We start from the raw sequence: 16,923 nt of genomic DNA, 5'->3' as shown, positions 1-16,923 counted from the left end.
CACACAGGTATATACACGCTGTACTACTACTACTACACACAGGTATATACACACTGTACTACTACTGCACGCACACACGCACGCACGCACACACACACGTATATACACACTGTACTACTACTACTAAACACACAAACACAGGTATATAAACACAGTTACACTCACACTGTACTACTACTACACACACAAAGATGTAAAAAGTAAGGATGTCTACACTCAGACTGTACCGCTATACACAGACAGACACACACACAGCAGCCAGTTTCCCGTCTGAACTGAACTTTGTGTGTGCAGGAGATTCACAGTAAACAGAAGAGCGGTGTTGTGGAGGATTCTCCTCGCCGCGGCCCAGAATCTCTTCCTGTAGGACACCATGACATCATCACTGACATCGCCACCTTCCAGACCACGCAGGGCTTCATCGTCACCTCGTCCAGAGACGGCATCGTCAAGGTGTGGAAGTGAAGAAGAACAGCGACAACACAACACCATGACAACACACACATATGTGTAATGTGTGTTCAACTTCCAGTTCATCTTAAGAGTCTGACTGAAAGATGCAGTTTCTGTTATTTCAACAAAACCAGTGTGTGAATCGCAGCAACAGCATGAAACCCCACAGCTACAGGAAACATCTGTGTGTTACAAATGTTTGTTAATTTTAGTTTTTTTCCGTTTGAGCTCATCTTGTGTTAAAGTCGCTTTATATTTGTGAGATGTTGGTCTTCATTATGTAAGAACACAAGTCAAGCCTGATTGAGTTCATTTTAAGACCATTAAATGACTGTTTGTTGGCAGGTCAGCCACAAAAAACTTTTGAATTTTTTTTTTTGCTCTTTGAGTTTGTACATACATTTTAAATGTGAGTAATTAATAATGTGAGGCGGCCTCCTGTCTGTGGGTGTTTGAGTGCTGAGAGGTTTGTGGATGCATGTGAACGTGTCTGTGTTGAAACAGCAGCTTTTGACTCAGTAACGCCGATAAAAACCAAGAGCTCCTTTATTTGTGACTTCCACTAAAAAACTGATGAAAATAAGTTTGCCAGGGTTCTGACTGATAACAGACTATTAAATAATGAAAATAATCGTTTAAATATTCCTTTAAACAATCCTTTTAGGTCTACATTTCCTTTATACTGACTTCTTGGTATATGTACAGGTATTTTGGGTGGAATATACCATTAAGCCCAATGTTCAATGGTTCTTCTGGGAATATACCATTAAACCAACCTTTTAGGTAAATGTTCCAGGATGCTGGGTAGAATATACCATCAGATCAACCTTTTAGGTCTACATTGGAAGATTTTAGAGTAGAATATTACTCCAAACCATCCTTTAGGTCTACATTTAAGGTGGAATACTCCTTTACACCAAGATTTTTTGATCTACATTGAAGGATTTTAGGTGGAATATTCCTTTGAATGAACTTTTTAAGTTTATGTTCAAGGATGTTGGGTGAAATATACCATCAGACCAACCTCCAAGGTCTACAGTAGTGAATTTTAGGTGGAATATACCATTAAACTCACCTTTTAGGTCTACATTGGAGGATTTTAGGTGGAATTTTCTTCCAAACCGTCTTTTAGTCTACATTTAAGGATGTTTAGGATGGTATATTCTTCCAAACCAACTTCTCAGGTTTACATTTCAGGTGGAATATTCCTCCATACTAACTTTTTTGGTCTACATTGAAGGATTTTTTTCTAAACCACCCTTTGGGGTCTATATTTGAGGTTTTAGGTGGAATATTCCTTTTAACCAGCCCCTCAGGTCTCTTTGAGGATTTTGGATGGAATACTCGGTTAAACCAACATTTTAGGTGCATGCCCAAGGATTTTTGGTGGAATGTTCCTTTAAGGTGGATGTTTGAGGACCTTGTAGGTGGAATACTTCCTGAAACCAACCTTTTAGGTCAACAGACTAAATGACAAATCCACAACTGTAATTTTATTTCAGGACTCGGTTATTAAATGTCAAAACAATCCATGTGACTCTAAAAACTCAACAGCTGTACAAACTCTAAGATTAAACTCTCCACAAGGATCTAAAATAAGTTGGACTTCTACATGAGAGCTTCAATTATTCTTCATCTACTTCCTGAAAAGTTTGGTCAATAAAAAAGACAAAAACTAATATTTTCAGCTGAACTAAAGACAGACTTTGTGATTTTTCTGCTCACATGTTGTGTTGTTGTAAACTTACTCTTTCAAATAAATAGCCTACTAACCCCCTGGAAACCAGCGTTTGTCCTGTTTTTGTGTTGCTCCTTGGCGACCCTAGACAGCCGAGTCGTAATGTTTTTTGAGCAACACACCATACTATGACGTTTTTACAATGATGGTTCTACTATGGAACCAGTTTGACATGTTCAGGTGTTCTTTGTGTGAAAACTCAGAGATTTCAGGGATCAGAAGGTGGTTTTCAACTTTCTTTGTTAACTTTCTGCTTCAACTTTAAACTAAATTTCCTTCACTAACCCAGCCCTCTGGACTTCCAGTAAGCTGTGTTCCTATTGGCTGTCCAGGTGGCTGCTTGGTGTTATCAGGAACACCTGAGCAGCTCAGTGTCTTCCTGCTTTATTTAGCTGCAGACAAACATTTCCTCTGCTTCTCTTCACCAGTGAACTGGGTTTGGCTCCATTGCTTTAGTTTGTTTTTTAGGTGTTGGCTTGCAGCTTCCAGCAGTAAAATCGTCTTTAATGTGTTTCTTGGTGTGTTTTAGGGCTTTGTACTGGATAGTTGTCTTGGTAAATGTGGTTGTTTAGGCACAGTTAGCACCTGGTGCTAATGTGTGCAGTGATTAGTGGGTTTGCTGCAGCTGAGTTGTGTCTTTATCTTGGCTGTAGTGAGTTTTCAGAGGTTTTTGGTCAGACACATTCTGTATTCTTGTTTGTGAACCAGCGTTGGTTGTCCAGAAGGTAAGAGTTCCTGTCCTGATTCTCTGTTCTCAGAGGTTCTCTGGTAGGCTGCAGGAGACTTTAGCATTTGGGTTGTGCTAGTTTGGTTTTTGTACGGTTCCATTTGGACGACTATCTTGAGGCCCCTCCATGTAGTTTAGTGAGGTTTTCTGCAACAGTTCTACAAAGCAACCTGCAGCAGAAGAGACTTTGAGAGTTTTTAGGAAGTTCTGGAGACCAGACTTTAGAGCAGCAGAAACATTTGTCAGCAGTTTGAGCAGGAGAAGGTGAGCTTCAGAGTAGAAATGAGATGGAAACCTTCTTGACCCGTGTGGTGAGGTCCTGTACCAAGAGTTTGAGCAGGTTGTGAAGAGTCTGTAGTTCTTTGGTCTGAAAGCACAAGAAGAGTCGACTCATTAAAGGAGAAAACAGGAGATATTGTTGGTTCTTCTGTCCCTCTGCAGTTTCCTTAGACTGAATATCAAGTTTATATTTTAAATGATTTCCCATGTGAGCCCAAGAAGACTTCAATAAACTCCCTCCATCCCCTGGACACAACATATTTTATTACCATATTAAATCTTTTTTTTTTATGTTTTTGAGTTTTAATCATAGTTTTAGCATAGTTTTTTTTTTCTCTTTGCTTGTTTAGTTTTGTCATGTGTAAAAGGTGCTAAACAAATAAAGTTGAATTGATAAACTGAATAATTGACAAACTCATGATTGTGACAACAGAAGTATTTTCATTGTGATTTAAGGTTTAATAAAATGAAACATTAAATACAATTAAATATTAAACTGACAAAATGTTGAATTAGATAATTAAATACGATACAAAACATGTAAGTATGAAATTAAACAAAATTTTTTAAATAACTATTAAAAATTACAGAGAAAATATTTTAGATGATTAAACATTTAAAAAAATACTTTTTAAACAAGAATATTAAACATTTAAAAAAATAAAAAACATTAAATTAGATTATTAAACCTTTAAAAAGACAAAACATTTAATTAAAAAAATCAATGTTTAATTAGAAAATTAAATCTTAAAGACAATAAAGCTTCAAATAGGTATTAAACAGCAAATACAATGAATCATTTAAAAAGAAAATTAAACATTCAAAGGTGGTAAAACATTTAACAAAGATTTAATCAAAAAATTAAATATTGGGAAAGAAAAAAATTTCAAACAAGCCGATAGAACATTTGAAACAACAATTAAACATTAAAAAGACAAAACATTTCTAAATCAAATCAGACATTAGAAAAGAATAAAAGGTGAGAAAAAAGCAAAACTAAACATTTAAGAAGAATCAAACTAAAGACAAAATATTTGAAAAGACACCAGTTAAACTTTAGAAGATCAAATTAAACAGAAGAGACAATAAAAGGATCAAAATGAGCAAAAACAGATAAAGGTATTAAAGCGTTTTCTAGTCTGAAATGAAAACATCAAGTTGTTTCTTCAAACATTTCACCTTTCTATGTTCTTGGTTTGATTGTGGACAGATTTACTAAGAACTCATTTCAGAAAACTGATTTCCAGATAAAGTCTACTATTAGTTGAAGGCATTGATCAAACTGTTACCTTCTGATCTCCACAAACTTTACTGTTCAGTGAAGAGAATCAAAGTTTGTTGAGGATTTCTAAAGAACCCACAGGTGAAGGTCTGAGAAGAACTCAGATGGATGATCGAAATGTGAAATCAAGACCCATGGTCACAAGTTTTAAGGCTTCTGTTAACCAGAAAGTTCAAACTAACAGAGAAGTACTGAGAAACTTTTAAGATTTCAGTCCTCAGACTGTCTGAAGGTTCAAACTAACAGAGAAGTACTCAAGAACTTCTAAGATTTCAGTCCTCTGACTGTCTGAAGGTTCAAACTAACAGAGAACTACTGTGGGACTTAGAAAATTTCAGCCCTCAGACTGTGTGAAAGCTCAGGTCCTGAGGACTCAGGAGGTGTGGAGGCTTGGAAAGTCTTGGAAGTGAGGGTTCAACCCTCCAGCACAAAGGCTGAAGTCCAGCCTCCTGAGAAAAACGGTCGAGTCAAGACTCGAGTTAAAAAAAAAAACTCGAAAACGCCAAAAAATAGATGATAAATGCGCAAAAACGAGAAGAATTAGTATCTGAGCGAGTAGCTCAGGGGGATAAGAAGAAGACTACCAAGCGGAAGGTCGCAGGTTCAAGACCCGCCACCGGCCTTTTTCTTTCTTTGTCTTTGTCAGGATTTTGAGAAAATTTAAGAAGTGTCTGGTCTTGAACCAGCGACCTGCAGCTCCATAGGCAAATCCTTAACTCACTGAGCTACAGATCAGATAAAAAAACATAAATTCGTCGTCCCTTTGGCATCGCAGTTCCCAAGTGACCACATGGGTGGAGCCAAGGCAGAGTCTGGGTGGAGTCAGGGCGGAGAGTAGGCAGGGAGGTGGGTGGCGGCCTCACCCCCTCTACTCCCCCACCTCTCCCCACCGCCCACCACACCTTCCCCCGCCCGACGAGTTCTTCGAGTCTCCACGAGTTCTTCGAGTCTCGACAGGTTTTCCCGAGTTTCTGGAGTTTCCACGAGGTCGGAGGCAGAACAAGTTGTCATGAAGAGGTATTGAAGTCGGCCAGGATGGACTGACTTTTTACAGCGACTAGAAGGAAGACGACTAGAAGAGCAGGTCTTTAACCACCATCCATAAAATCCATGGAGTCGGCTCCAGAGAAATGAAGGGAGGTCAACTTTTATCAACCTCCATCCAGATGTTCAACTTGATATCTTTACTTTGACCACAAACCTTTAGTATCACACTTTATTATCACTTATGAGGACTTTAATGGAATCCATCAGCAGATTTAGTTTTTGTTGACAAACTTTATTCTTGTCGTCATGGGATTGCAGTATTTAAAACTGTTCCTTCTATTTTACGTTATTTTTAAGTTATTTTAATTGTCCATTACTCTCTTAAAAACCAAATTATAAATTGGATTAGTCAAAAGGTTTAAATTTCTTACTATAAAAATAAAGCGTCTTGAGACAGTTTGACCTGTAATTGGCAAAATATAAATAAAATCGAATTAAAATTGTATTTATCTTTTAATGTTGGAGTAATTCAGCCATATATGTTGGAAAACACATTTTCTTTGTCCATTAATCTGTTGATTGTTTTCTCCAATAATTCATTTCTTGTTTTGGTTTATAAAATGTCAGACCCAAATATATTCAGTTTACTATCATAAAAACCAAAAAGATTTACATTCATGATGCAGGAATCAGGCAGTTTTTCACTTTTTATCTTAGTTTAGTCAGAAAGATAGTTGATAATGTGTGAATTGTTGCAGCTTGTGAGCCATGGAAGGTTTTAATCTCTGGGGCCGAGTGTCAAAAAACATTTAGAAACAAACATCAACAAAACACTCAACAAAGATTTGAATACCATTAAAGGAAAATCCAACATTTGCATGACAATGTCAAATTAAAGGACATTTATTTCCAACGTAAATGTGTGATATTCATCCTCTGGAGCTTTCTCTTCACATCACTTCCACCTGGACTGGTTTGGTCGGGAGCATGTGCAACAAACATTTGAAAAACTGCACTTTAACATCAATAAATGACACTGAAGTTTAATCTCTACACAAATGAGACTGAGTCTGGATGTGCTGCTCTGTCATTAACTCCTAAGTTTAGGGAAAGTTCAAACAAAAGAGGACAGTTCAGATAAGACTTGAGAATGAGCTTATTTTGAACAAACATCTCAGACTTTCTGAGCTTCAGCACCTCTAGCAAGATAGTTTAACAACAAGCAACTCAAGAGATCCAGAAGTTGGCGAGAGTTAGCTTTAGCTGAGCCAAAGAACATGTGGGACGCTAACCTAGCAAACATTTCAGACTTTTCTCTGTGAATTCTGAGAAATAATTTCCTATTTAATGACAGAGCTACACATCTTAACTCAGTCTCATTAAAACAGACTCTAATTCAGTGTCATCCATCCATATTAAAGTGCAGTTACCCAAAATGTTTGCTGCATGAGCTCCAACAAAACCTGTCCAGGTAGAAGGCCACTTTGACAAACAGGAAGTGGAAGATTCCAAGCAGATTTATAGAAGGGGGAACTGGACTGTACTAAGTGTGGTCGAGTATAGAGGGGTGTTTTGTGGGTTTTTAAGGCTGATAATGATTATTAGTGAGACATTTGGAGTAGATATTCATTTGCAGTAAATGAAAGTATTTAAAATCTTGGAGTTAAACTTAGAAGAACACAAACTCAGAAGACTTTGTTGATACGTTTTTGTTTTGTTTACAGATGTTAAGTTAAAGGAGTTTTATTCATGATGTATAACCAATCAAATCACTCCAGAAGACAGAGCGACCGACGGTAGATAAAGGTTCAGAGCTAAAGTAGCGGCATTTTTAAATTGATTTATTACCGTAAATCAGTAAAAAATAAAATATTGATAATCAGTAAATCAGTCAGCCCACAATTACTACAATTCTACAATGTATGTCTCTTTCCTTTGACTTGTTATTTGTACAATATACGATGTATATGATGGCGTTTTTTTCATACTAAAGGCTATACTATGATGTTTTCTAAGAGACATACCATGCTACTCTGGTTGTTCTGGCCCTGCCCTCTTCCTCTGTTGTTTTCTAGATTGTACTCAGCTGCATGCCTTCGTCCACCCGGCCTCCATTGACTCGTCCCGCCTGCCGTCTCTGGAGCTGATGCTGGATTGGAACAGACCAAAGTACAGTCCTATCACGATGCCAGCTGCCTCTCAAAAGGCTCCTTCATCTGGCAGGTGGCAGCACTTCTTCTGAGGGGAAGCTGAGCTGGCCCAGCAGAACTTTGGAGATGTGTTCCAGTGGTTGGTGGATGTGTGGGGAGATAGAGAGGGACCTTTGAATTGTTCAGAAAGGAAAACAGGGAACCCATTGGTAGTTTTAGTTTAGGGTGCTACTGCGGTGTGTTGTTGGGTTTTAAGAGGTGAACAGGAAGAGTTTTTTTTCCTATTGATTATCTTTTACTTTGTTCCTGGTTGGAATGTCCATCAATGTCAACATGAAGTTCACTTTTAGTTCTGTTTATTTATTTTTATTTTACTAACAGCCATTTGCTTTAAACCCCCTCACATGTTGTGTTGTTGTAAACTTACTCTTTCAAATAAATACTCATCTAACCCTCTGGAAACCAGCGTTTGGACTGTTTTTGTGTTGCTCCTCACCTATTTGAGACAGCCGGAACATAATGTTTTGTGGACTAAAGGCTATACTATGACGTTTCTTGGATGACATGCTATACGATGACGTTTTTTGGGGGACATGCTATACTATGACGTTTTTAGAGCGACATGCTATACTATGACATGTTTAGAGCTACATGCTATACTCTGACGTTTTTTGAGCGACATGCTATACTATGACGTTTTTAGAGTGACATGCTATACTATGATGTTTTTAGAGCGACAAGCTATACTATGATGTTGTTTGGACAACATGCTATACTATGACATTTTTTGGATGACATGCTATACTGTGAGGTTTTTAGAGCGACATGCTATACTATGACGTTTTTTCAGCGACATGCTATACTATGACATGTTTAGAGCTACATGCTATACTCTGACGTTTTTTGAGCGACATGCTATACTATGACGTTTTTAGAGTGACATGCTATACTATGATGTTTTTAGAGCGACATGCTATACTATGACGTTTTTAGAGTGACATGCTATACTATGATGTTTTTAGAGCGACATGCTATACTAACACGTTTCTTGGACGACGTGTTATACTATGATGTTTCTTGGACAACATGCTATACTATGACATTTTTTGAACGACATACTATGATGTTTTTAGAGCGACATGCTATACTCTGACGTCTTTTGAGCAACATGCTATACTCTGACGTCTTTTGAGTGACATGCCATACTATGACGTTTTTAGAGTGACATGCTATACGATGACGTTTTTTGGACGACATGCTATACTATGACGTTTTTTGGACGACATGCTATAGTATGACTTTTTTTGAGCGACATGCTATGCTATGACATTTTTTGGATGACATGCTATACTGTGACGTTTTTAGAGCGACATGCTATACTCTGACGGTTTTTGGACGACATGCTATACTCTGACGTTTTTTGAGCGACATACTGTACTATGATGCTTTTAGAGCGACATGCTATACTATGACGTTTGTTGGGCAACATGCTATACTATAGGCTTTTTTAATTGACATATTACTATGACATTTTTTTGTTTTAGTTTTTTTTATTGTTTTTTTAGCAACATTTTATGAGAATTTGAACAGTTTTAAAAATTACTATACTTTCACCTGTGCAATGAAATATTATTCTATGGCATTTTTTAGACGACATATTATACTCTGATGTTTTCTTGAAAAACATACTATTTTCACAATATACTGCACTATGACATTTTTTGAACCACATATCATACATGACAATTTTAGGCAACATCCTATCATTTTACGCTTTTTGAACGACATAATAATCTATAGGGGTTTTTTTTGCCGACATGCTATACTATGAACTACAGGCCATACAATGTTATTCTTGAATAACATAGTAAAAAGTATACTATACTATACTTTGACATTTTCTGAACTACATCCTATACTATGGCGCTATACACAGAGTGCTTTGGTTACATGTTGATTTATAATCTAGATTATTTTCTGTTTTGTTTTTTGACGGGATTACCACAGAGCTGACCGTGAACACTGTCGACACCCACCTGAGGGAGACGCTGCTTAAGATCTCAAGGCTGCTTGGTCGTGGTCTTTCTGGTCCTGCTCCAGAACGCCTTCATCAACTACGTCTTCTTTTGAAAAGGCCCTCAGATGCTGCAATCTCTGACCTTAAGGAGGAATTGCTACTTTCACTCTGTAACGAGACGGCGGTTATTTTAAAGACCCAGCTCCTGGCGGCTTTGAGTGAAAATTTAACATCCATCAAAACGGAACTACAGACAGTTAAATCTGAGCTGTCGGTCAGTATTTCAAACATCAAGTCCGACCCCGGTGCCCTAAAGCATGCTGTGGGTGAAACGGAAACTTCACTCTCCACATCACCCACGACATCGTCACACTCCAAAGCAGAGCACCTGTCTGCTGAACTTTTAAAAGTGGACTATAAATGTAAAGAATATGAGCAGCAGCAGACTGTGAGCAGCGGAACAGATGTGATCAGAAAGAAGTCATTTTCTTTTTTCTTTTCTTTCTGGTTGACTTGATGCTGTCAGATGCAGATGTTGGAGCTGATTCTGATCTTTCAGGATAAAAAGCTGCTTTTCCTTCACAGACTTTTCAGGAAATTATTCTCTCAGTTTTCTCTGCTATTTATATGTTTATTATCTGTGATTATTTCATTATTGTAAAAATAAAGTTTGAGGCATAAAGACACATTTAGTTATTTTAGTCCTGAAATCTTTGACGTAGCAGAACTAAACTTCCATTTTCCTTCTTGTACTTCTGATACTAGAACTAAATGTATCTTCAACAAGGATCATCTGATTTTAATGAATCAGCAGCAACATCACAACAACAAATAAGACAATTTTCAACAAATTCTTGAAACTGATGTCATTTAAAACTATCAGAGTCTGTTTTAGTGTCAAATTAAAGCTGATTACTGACAACTAGAACATTAACGTTACTGTTTTAATCACATTTAAGTTTCCTGAACGTTACATTAACGTCAACCAGCCACAGTTTTATGAACTTAATGAACCACATTACAGGAACACAACACACTTCAGCTGCTGACAGGAAACAACAGAAACATCGTTAGCTTGATGCTACATTTAACTGCTAATCAGGACTGGTCAGCTAGCTCGGTTAGCATCGCTAATTCACATAAAGCTAATATTCACTGGATGCTAACTCTCTTCTCTGGTCAACACACACAAATAAACTCCACCAACTCCTGGGGTTCACTGCTCACATTATATCTGACTCTGAGTTTGAACATAATGTTCATTAAAACCGGCACCGATCAGTAAATTATCACTTATGACCAACCAGCTGTCAGACTCCTTCAGTGTCTGTTGGTCCAATCAGCCGAAGGACTGAATTACTGAACTGAAAACTGATTAAAACAAGACAACGGACAGTAAAACTGTCTGTGGAAAATGTGCTGCTGCTCCACCGATAAATACCAACAAATTAAAGCAAACTTGGTGGAAGTGTTGCTTTTAGGGATTTTTTAATAAATAGCAAATATGAGACTTTTATTTTTCTGGAAGTAAAAGGAAACGTTGCTTGTCCGTAGTTTCGCTAACTTAACTTAACTTTAGCTGCACTTTGTGTTGTAACTGATAGATCATTTTTTAAAATATTAAAATAGCTGCATTTCCTTTGTATATTTGGTCGTTTCTTATGTTGCTGCTGTTTCATTGCAATTATATTTTAATAATATCACTTTAAATACAGATAATTGAAAAGAAAAAAACTGGCTCTGAAATAGTGAACTGATACGTCATCTAGTGTTAAACTGAGTAAGAATTCTTAATAATATAAAATGTAACTGACTGAGCTGTATTAATTAAATCAAGATATTTCAAATTGAAAGAAACAAAACATTGACTGAAAGATTTCAGTCAATTAAACCTTAAATTCATTTACCAAAGAAAACCATCCTTTCATGTCTTACCTTAGAATGTCCTACATTTTTTAAAAATATAGGTGCAAAGTAAAAGTTTCATACTAAAGATGAATCACTGATGAACATTTAATTGCACTAACTCAATTATTATGAGGAAACAGAAATCCATTTCTAATATTTCTATCAAATATGTTTATGTCTATAAAATGCACTGGACATCAATAAAAATATCTGCATAGTGAAATATAAAGTCCATCTGAACTTATACATCATATTGATGTTTAAATAACGGAACTGCAGCCCACGTTCAGTCAAGTTAGCGGAATTACGGATAAACAACGTTTCCAGTTATCTCTTTCAAAATAAAAGCCGTGATTTGTTTTACGGAAAAAAATACGTGATTTCAAAAATGTAAATCAAACTGTAATAAGCGTTAGCTAGCTGCTCCACTTGCTCTGAATATTTTTATTCTCGTCTTTGTCACGCCCAAACGAAAAATGAATCCATATTCTGGTACATTACCAACAACAGCGTCCCTGGATTGACCGGAAAGGTTAGCAGACCTAGTGGAAGTGCTAATGAGGTCTGCTCTGGCACGGATTATTACCGTCACACACGTAGCTTTGAAAATAAATCTTCTACAAGACACAGAGCTGTAGCTCCGTTTCAGTGTGAGCTCTAATGTTTCTCTGTGTGACTGTGTGTGACTTCCTCTAATAAAATCCTCCTGTTCACTGGGAGCTACAGCTACCATAGACATGAATGTCTGTGTATGGGTCAGACTGACTGAGAGCCGGAGAGCAGTGATTGGTCAGGCTGAGAGCCGGAGAGCAGTGATTGGTCAGACTGAGAGCTGGAGAGCAGTGATTGGTCAGCCTGACTGCGAACGAGGCCTCTCTGTCCCGCCCACATTTACTGCGTCTGCTGTTTACCAACGCTGCTGCTAACAACGTTAGCCTCCAAAAGTGAAGCTAAACTCTACAGGTAAGTCATTTTTGTAACTAGTTGTACTCTTCTCCACATCTGGACAACATCAAATATAAAGCAGTGAAGTTACTGTAAGTTAACATCAGACTGTAACCTCTGATATTAACATGTTCTAACGTCGTGTTTTAAAATTGTTCTGTAAATCTGAGACTACGTTTCCTCATTTAGTGTTAACGCTGATGCTAAATCAGGTTAGTCAATGCCATAAACTAGTTAACTGTTAGCTGTAGCTAAGTTTCCTGCAGATCACAGCTGATCAATCATAACGGATCGATAACTGCTGTTTTAATGATCAGCAGATATAAATAAACCTACGTTAATGTTCCTCAGAACTCTGTTACTGATGAATGTTAATCTCTCAGTTAAGTTCTGAGTTAATATCTCTGTTCTTTGCTTCAGTTTTTTTTCCTCTACATCAGTGTATGATGAGATAACTGTGGAGCTCATGTTAATGCTAATGATACATTAGAATAAAATAGAATAAACTTTATTGTCCATCTAAGGCAGTAAAATGGTCTTTAGCCTCAACCAGGAAAACAAACATTTCCAGAAGATTAAAAAATAGGACAAAATACAACACTGTTGTGTTCCATTCATATCCTGATGTGTTCTAATATTTAATGTTCCTGCAGTTGGAATTAAAGAAACTTGTAGATGTTTTCCTCATTGTTAGTGTCTTTTCCTTCCAGCCTTGGTCTGGATCATTGGGAACATCTGGTCTGATGGACTGAGAACTACAGAGAACTTGGACATCCAGCTGTGGTTGTCTGAAGAGTCTTTTCTCCTTCATAACTGTGAGGAAGAGCAGCACTGATGTCCTCCTCATCCTTCCAGTAATAACAATAATGCTGCAGATTCAGCTCCTCTCTTCATAATACAACTTGTCTTGTGACTGTTCAGTATTTACACTTCACTGTCAGCAACACATTATTTATTTTATTTCATGTGTTTACACATCTTTACAGTTCACAATTGTTAAATTATGTAGTTTTTAAATGTGCAATAAAGGAAATAATGAAGCTCCTGCTCTGAATGTGTTTTAATGCCGCATATCTGCTATAAATAATGGCAACATGTACTCTGTATTATCATTATGTTACAACAGCAGAGATGAAGGTAAAGGTGATAAATAGAACCCCTGAATACTAAGAACAGAGAATAATAAACTGCTGAGAGTTGGTCTGTCCTTCTGTAAGTGAAAGTTAAACAGGAAGTGGTTCACCGAGGATGTCGTCCATTCAGTCTCCTTGTTCACAACCAAATGAGGTTTTCCTTCTGTTGGCTTCACTCAGAAGATCCTCACAGTGAATATGAGACACCTGAGATGAAGACAGACGTTACAGTATCAGCATCAACAGCAGAGGTTCATTTTAAAGTATCCCTGGAAAGATTTCCTCTGTCATATATAGTTTTCCAAGCACTGAACGACAGAAAGGCCTGTAGTCACTTTAGCTTTAGGGGAGAGGATTTTATTATCCAGCTTATCTGTGCTGTAATTTAAATGTAATAACTGTAGTGTTCATCATTACTAGCTCGGTTAGCATCGCTAACATTAAAGCTAATATTTACTATGCTAACTTTCTTCTCTGGTCAACACACACTGAAACAACTTCCCCCAACATCTGGAGCGCATGGTACACATTACATCTGACACTAAAGCTGCATATAAAGTGCATTAAAAGCGGCACCGATACGAAAACAAACATTAACTTACCGAACTATCAAAGTCCTTTCAGTGTCTGCTGGTAGAATCAGCCAAAGGTAGAAAACTGGTTAAAACAAGCCAACGGGCAGGAAAACTGTCTGTGGAAAATGTTGTGCTGCTCCACCGATAAATAAACCAACAGTTATTATGTCAGAATTCATCCAAACGAGGAGAGCAGAGTCTCTGCTGCCTCCTCCATAGGACCTGTCAATCATTACAGACCCGACTGTCAATCAAGTAATCCCGCCCCCTGGCTTCGCAAAATCCGTATTGATTTATTTTAAGATCAGCCACCTGATCTCTCATTTTGACCATGAAAACTAACGAAAAAAATTATATACAGTCTATGCACCGTACTCTGTTTGGCTCCACACTTGCTGATGACCACTTCCGGTCCTTTTTTCGTTTCTGTCTCTTACCGATTGTACTTTTTTGTTATTCTAAATATAAAATGAAAATCAAAGCATTTTTAAAATTTCGTATATCCCTTTTTGATCATGAAAAGGAAAAACGCCTTGTATTTCAATTTTAATTTTTGCATTTTAAAACGAAAATCAAATAACCACTCGTTTTTGTTTTTCAATACCCGTTTCAGAACGGAAAATCCAGTTGCCAAAATAAACACGGACCTTGGCCCCTGGTAAAACATGTCAGATGAGATAAAAATAAATAAAAATATTACAGCTAGTTTGTGTCTCAGTCGCATATATATATGTAAAGTTAATTAACTGTCAATGTTTTAAAAACTCAGAAGCTTGTTTAAAACCACTGATTTACCAAATGTGTCCATCTCAGAGGTACAACGCGTAGTGGACATATTTTAATTTTATGTCCTGCTGTCGGAATCTTGAGAAACAGAAAAATCAGGAGTAGAGTGATGTTTCAGACCTTTTAAGGCTCAAAGTGAGAGCCAAGAAGCTGCAGGGTGTTTGTGAGGAGTGAATCCAACTGTAAGCAGATGTGACAAACTACAGATAAACTCTGAACATGGACCTGCTTTGTCTCCATCGGTGTAACAGTAGCGGCTCATTTTAGACCTTCAAACTCCTGTTAAATCCTGACACAGTTTGAACATGATTTTATTCACCAGATTCTGGAGTAGACTTGAGACGCTGCATCTCAACGTAAGTCTGGGAGTTTCTATTCCACAGTTTATAAACAAGTTGCAGTGCAGGTTTTTAAAGGTTAATCTCAGACTGAGTATATTTTACTTATTTATATTTGAGAGGAAACAGAGTTAATGTTTTCTGAGTGTACATGAGGAAACATGGGATTTGCGTTTCAGGTACTCATGCTGTGTTTACATCTAAGGCATTTTTCAACAGACAAGTTCTATTTTAATAATTACAGCTGTCAGAACTGGCTGTGCTACACTTAGTGTTTCACTTCATGCTACGTATTTGTCCCTGTAAGGCTGAAGTGTATTCTATTTGTGGTTTATACAAGTAATTACAGTCATTGTGTTTATGGTTCTAAACACTGATAAAATACGGGTGACGCTGTACCTGAACACATCTTCTGGTCTTTGTAGTCCATCATGTTGTCCTTGTAGTCCATCTTGTGGTCCTCGCAGTCCTTTTTCTGGTCCTTGTAGTCCATCATGTGGTCCTCGTAGTCCTTCCTCTGGTCTTTGTAGTCCATCCGTTGGTTCTCGTAGTCCTTTCTCTGGTCTTTGTAGTCCATCATGTGGTCCTTGTAGTCCATCATGTGGTCCTCGTAGTCTTTCCTCTGGTCCTCGCAGTCCTTTCTCTGGTCCTTGTAGTCCATCATGTGGTCCTTGTAGTCCAACCGCTGGTCCTCGTAGTCCTTCCTCTGGTCTTTGTAGTCCATCCTGTGGTCCTTGTAGTCCATCCGTTGGTCCTCGTAGTCCTTCCTCTGGTCTTTGTAGTCCATCCGTTGGTCCTCGTAGTCCATCCGTTGGTCCTTGTAGTCCTTCTTCTGGTCCTCATAGTCCTTCCTCTGGTCCTTGTAGTTCATGTGGTCCTTGTAGTCCTCCCTCTGGTCTTTGTAGAGCATAATTTTGTTCTTATACTAAATCATGTTGTCCTTGTAGTCGATCTCTGGTCCCTGTAGTCCATCCTCTGGTCTGTGTAGTCCAACACATCGTCCTTGTAGTCCATTATGTTGTCCTTGTAGTCCATCCTCCGGTGCCTGTAGTCCATCCTCTGGTCCTTGTAATCCATCTTCTGGTCCTAGTGATCCATCTTTCACACTATTGCTATTAATGCATTGTTTATTTTGACAAAGGAACACCACACAAACCTCATTACATTTTGGCTATGATTTTTATTCTGTTGTCCATGAGGTCCAGCTTGTATTATTAGTTGGAGTATAAGGCATTAAGTATTAAGGCTGCAGTTATCTCATAATTCCAATGTTGAATAACCTGTCATTATTTTCTGGAGTTGTTTGGTCTCTGGAATGTCAGAAAATGTAGAAAAATATGGATCAGTGTTTCCTCAAATGTCTTTTGTCCCCCCCCAAAAATAAATTTACCATCAGAGAGGAAAGAAACCAGAAAACTACTACATTTAAGAATCAGCAAAGGCAGAATTTAGACTGTTTTTATGAAAAAAAATACTCAAACTGATTAACTGATGATAACAATAGTTGATTAATTTAACTCTTGACAACAGTTCTCTAAAAGCTCTAATTTGGATTTGTAATGAGTGTAGTCCTGAAACAAGTCCTCAGTCTTTCTTGGTTTTATT

General features: G+C 37.6%; 2 protein-coding genes and 1 long non-coding RNA gene across 4 annotated transcripts in view; 2 read left to right on the top strand and 1 right to left on the bottom strand.

Moving 5' to 3' along the window:
- The window catches only part of pik3r4 (phosphoinositide-3-kinase, regulatory subunit 4), a 29,296-nt gene extending 27,060 nt beyond the window's left edge, over positions 1-2,236 (top strand). For both annotated transcript variants that reach the window (XM_023269843.3, XM_023269842.3), the window contains one exon: positions 295-2,236. In XM_023269843.3, coding sequence (XP_023125611.2) covers positions 295-465 — 171 coding nt within the window. In that variant the 3' untranslated portion in view covers positions 466-2,236. The remainder of the gene's footprint in view (positions 1-294) is intronic.
- Positions 1,934-16,748, bottom strand: LOC129349676 (protein PIF-like). The gene is made up of 2 exons (XM_055013710.1): positions 15,718-16,748; positions 1,934-3,285 (listed from the first exon to the last, which is right to left on the bottom strand). The coding sequence occupies exons 1-2, from the start codon at positions 16,226-16,228 to the stop codon at positions 3,161-3,163; spliced, it is 636 nt and encodes a 211-aa protein (XP_054869685.1). The 5' UTR covers positions 16,229-16,748; the 3' UTR covers positions 1,934-3,160.
- Positions 12,447-13,526, top strand: LOC129349677 (uncharacterized). Its single transcript, XR_008602774.1, has 2 exons — positions 12,447-12,504; positions 13,197-13,526. It is a non-coding gene; the product is annotated as an uncharacterized LOC129349677 (long non-coding RNA).
- Positions 16,749-16,923: the final 175 nt, after the last annotated feature.

Source organism: Amphiprion ocellaris, chromosome 9, assembly GCF_022539595.1.
Source record: "Amphiprion ocellaris isolate individual 3 ecotype Okinawa chromosome 9, ASM2253959v1, whole genome shotgun sequence".
Taxonomy (NCBI): Eukaryota; Metazoa; Chordata; class Actinopteri; family Pomacentridae; genus Amphiprion; species Amphiprion ocellaris.
Note: the sequence above shows the minus strand (reverse complement) of the source record. Positions and strands in the feature narration are given on the sequence as shown.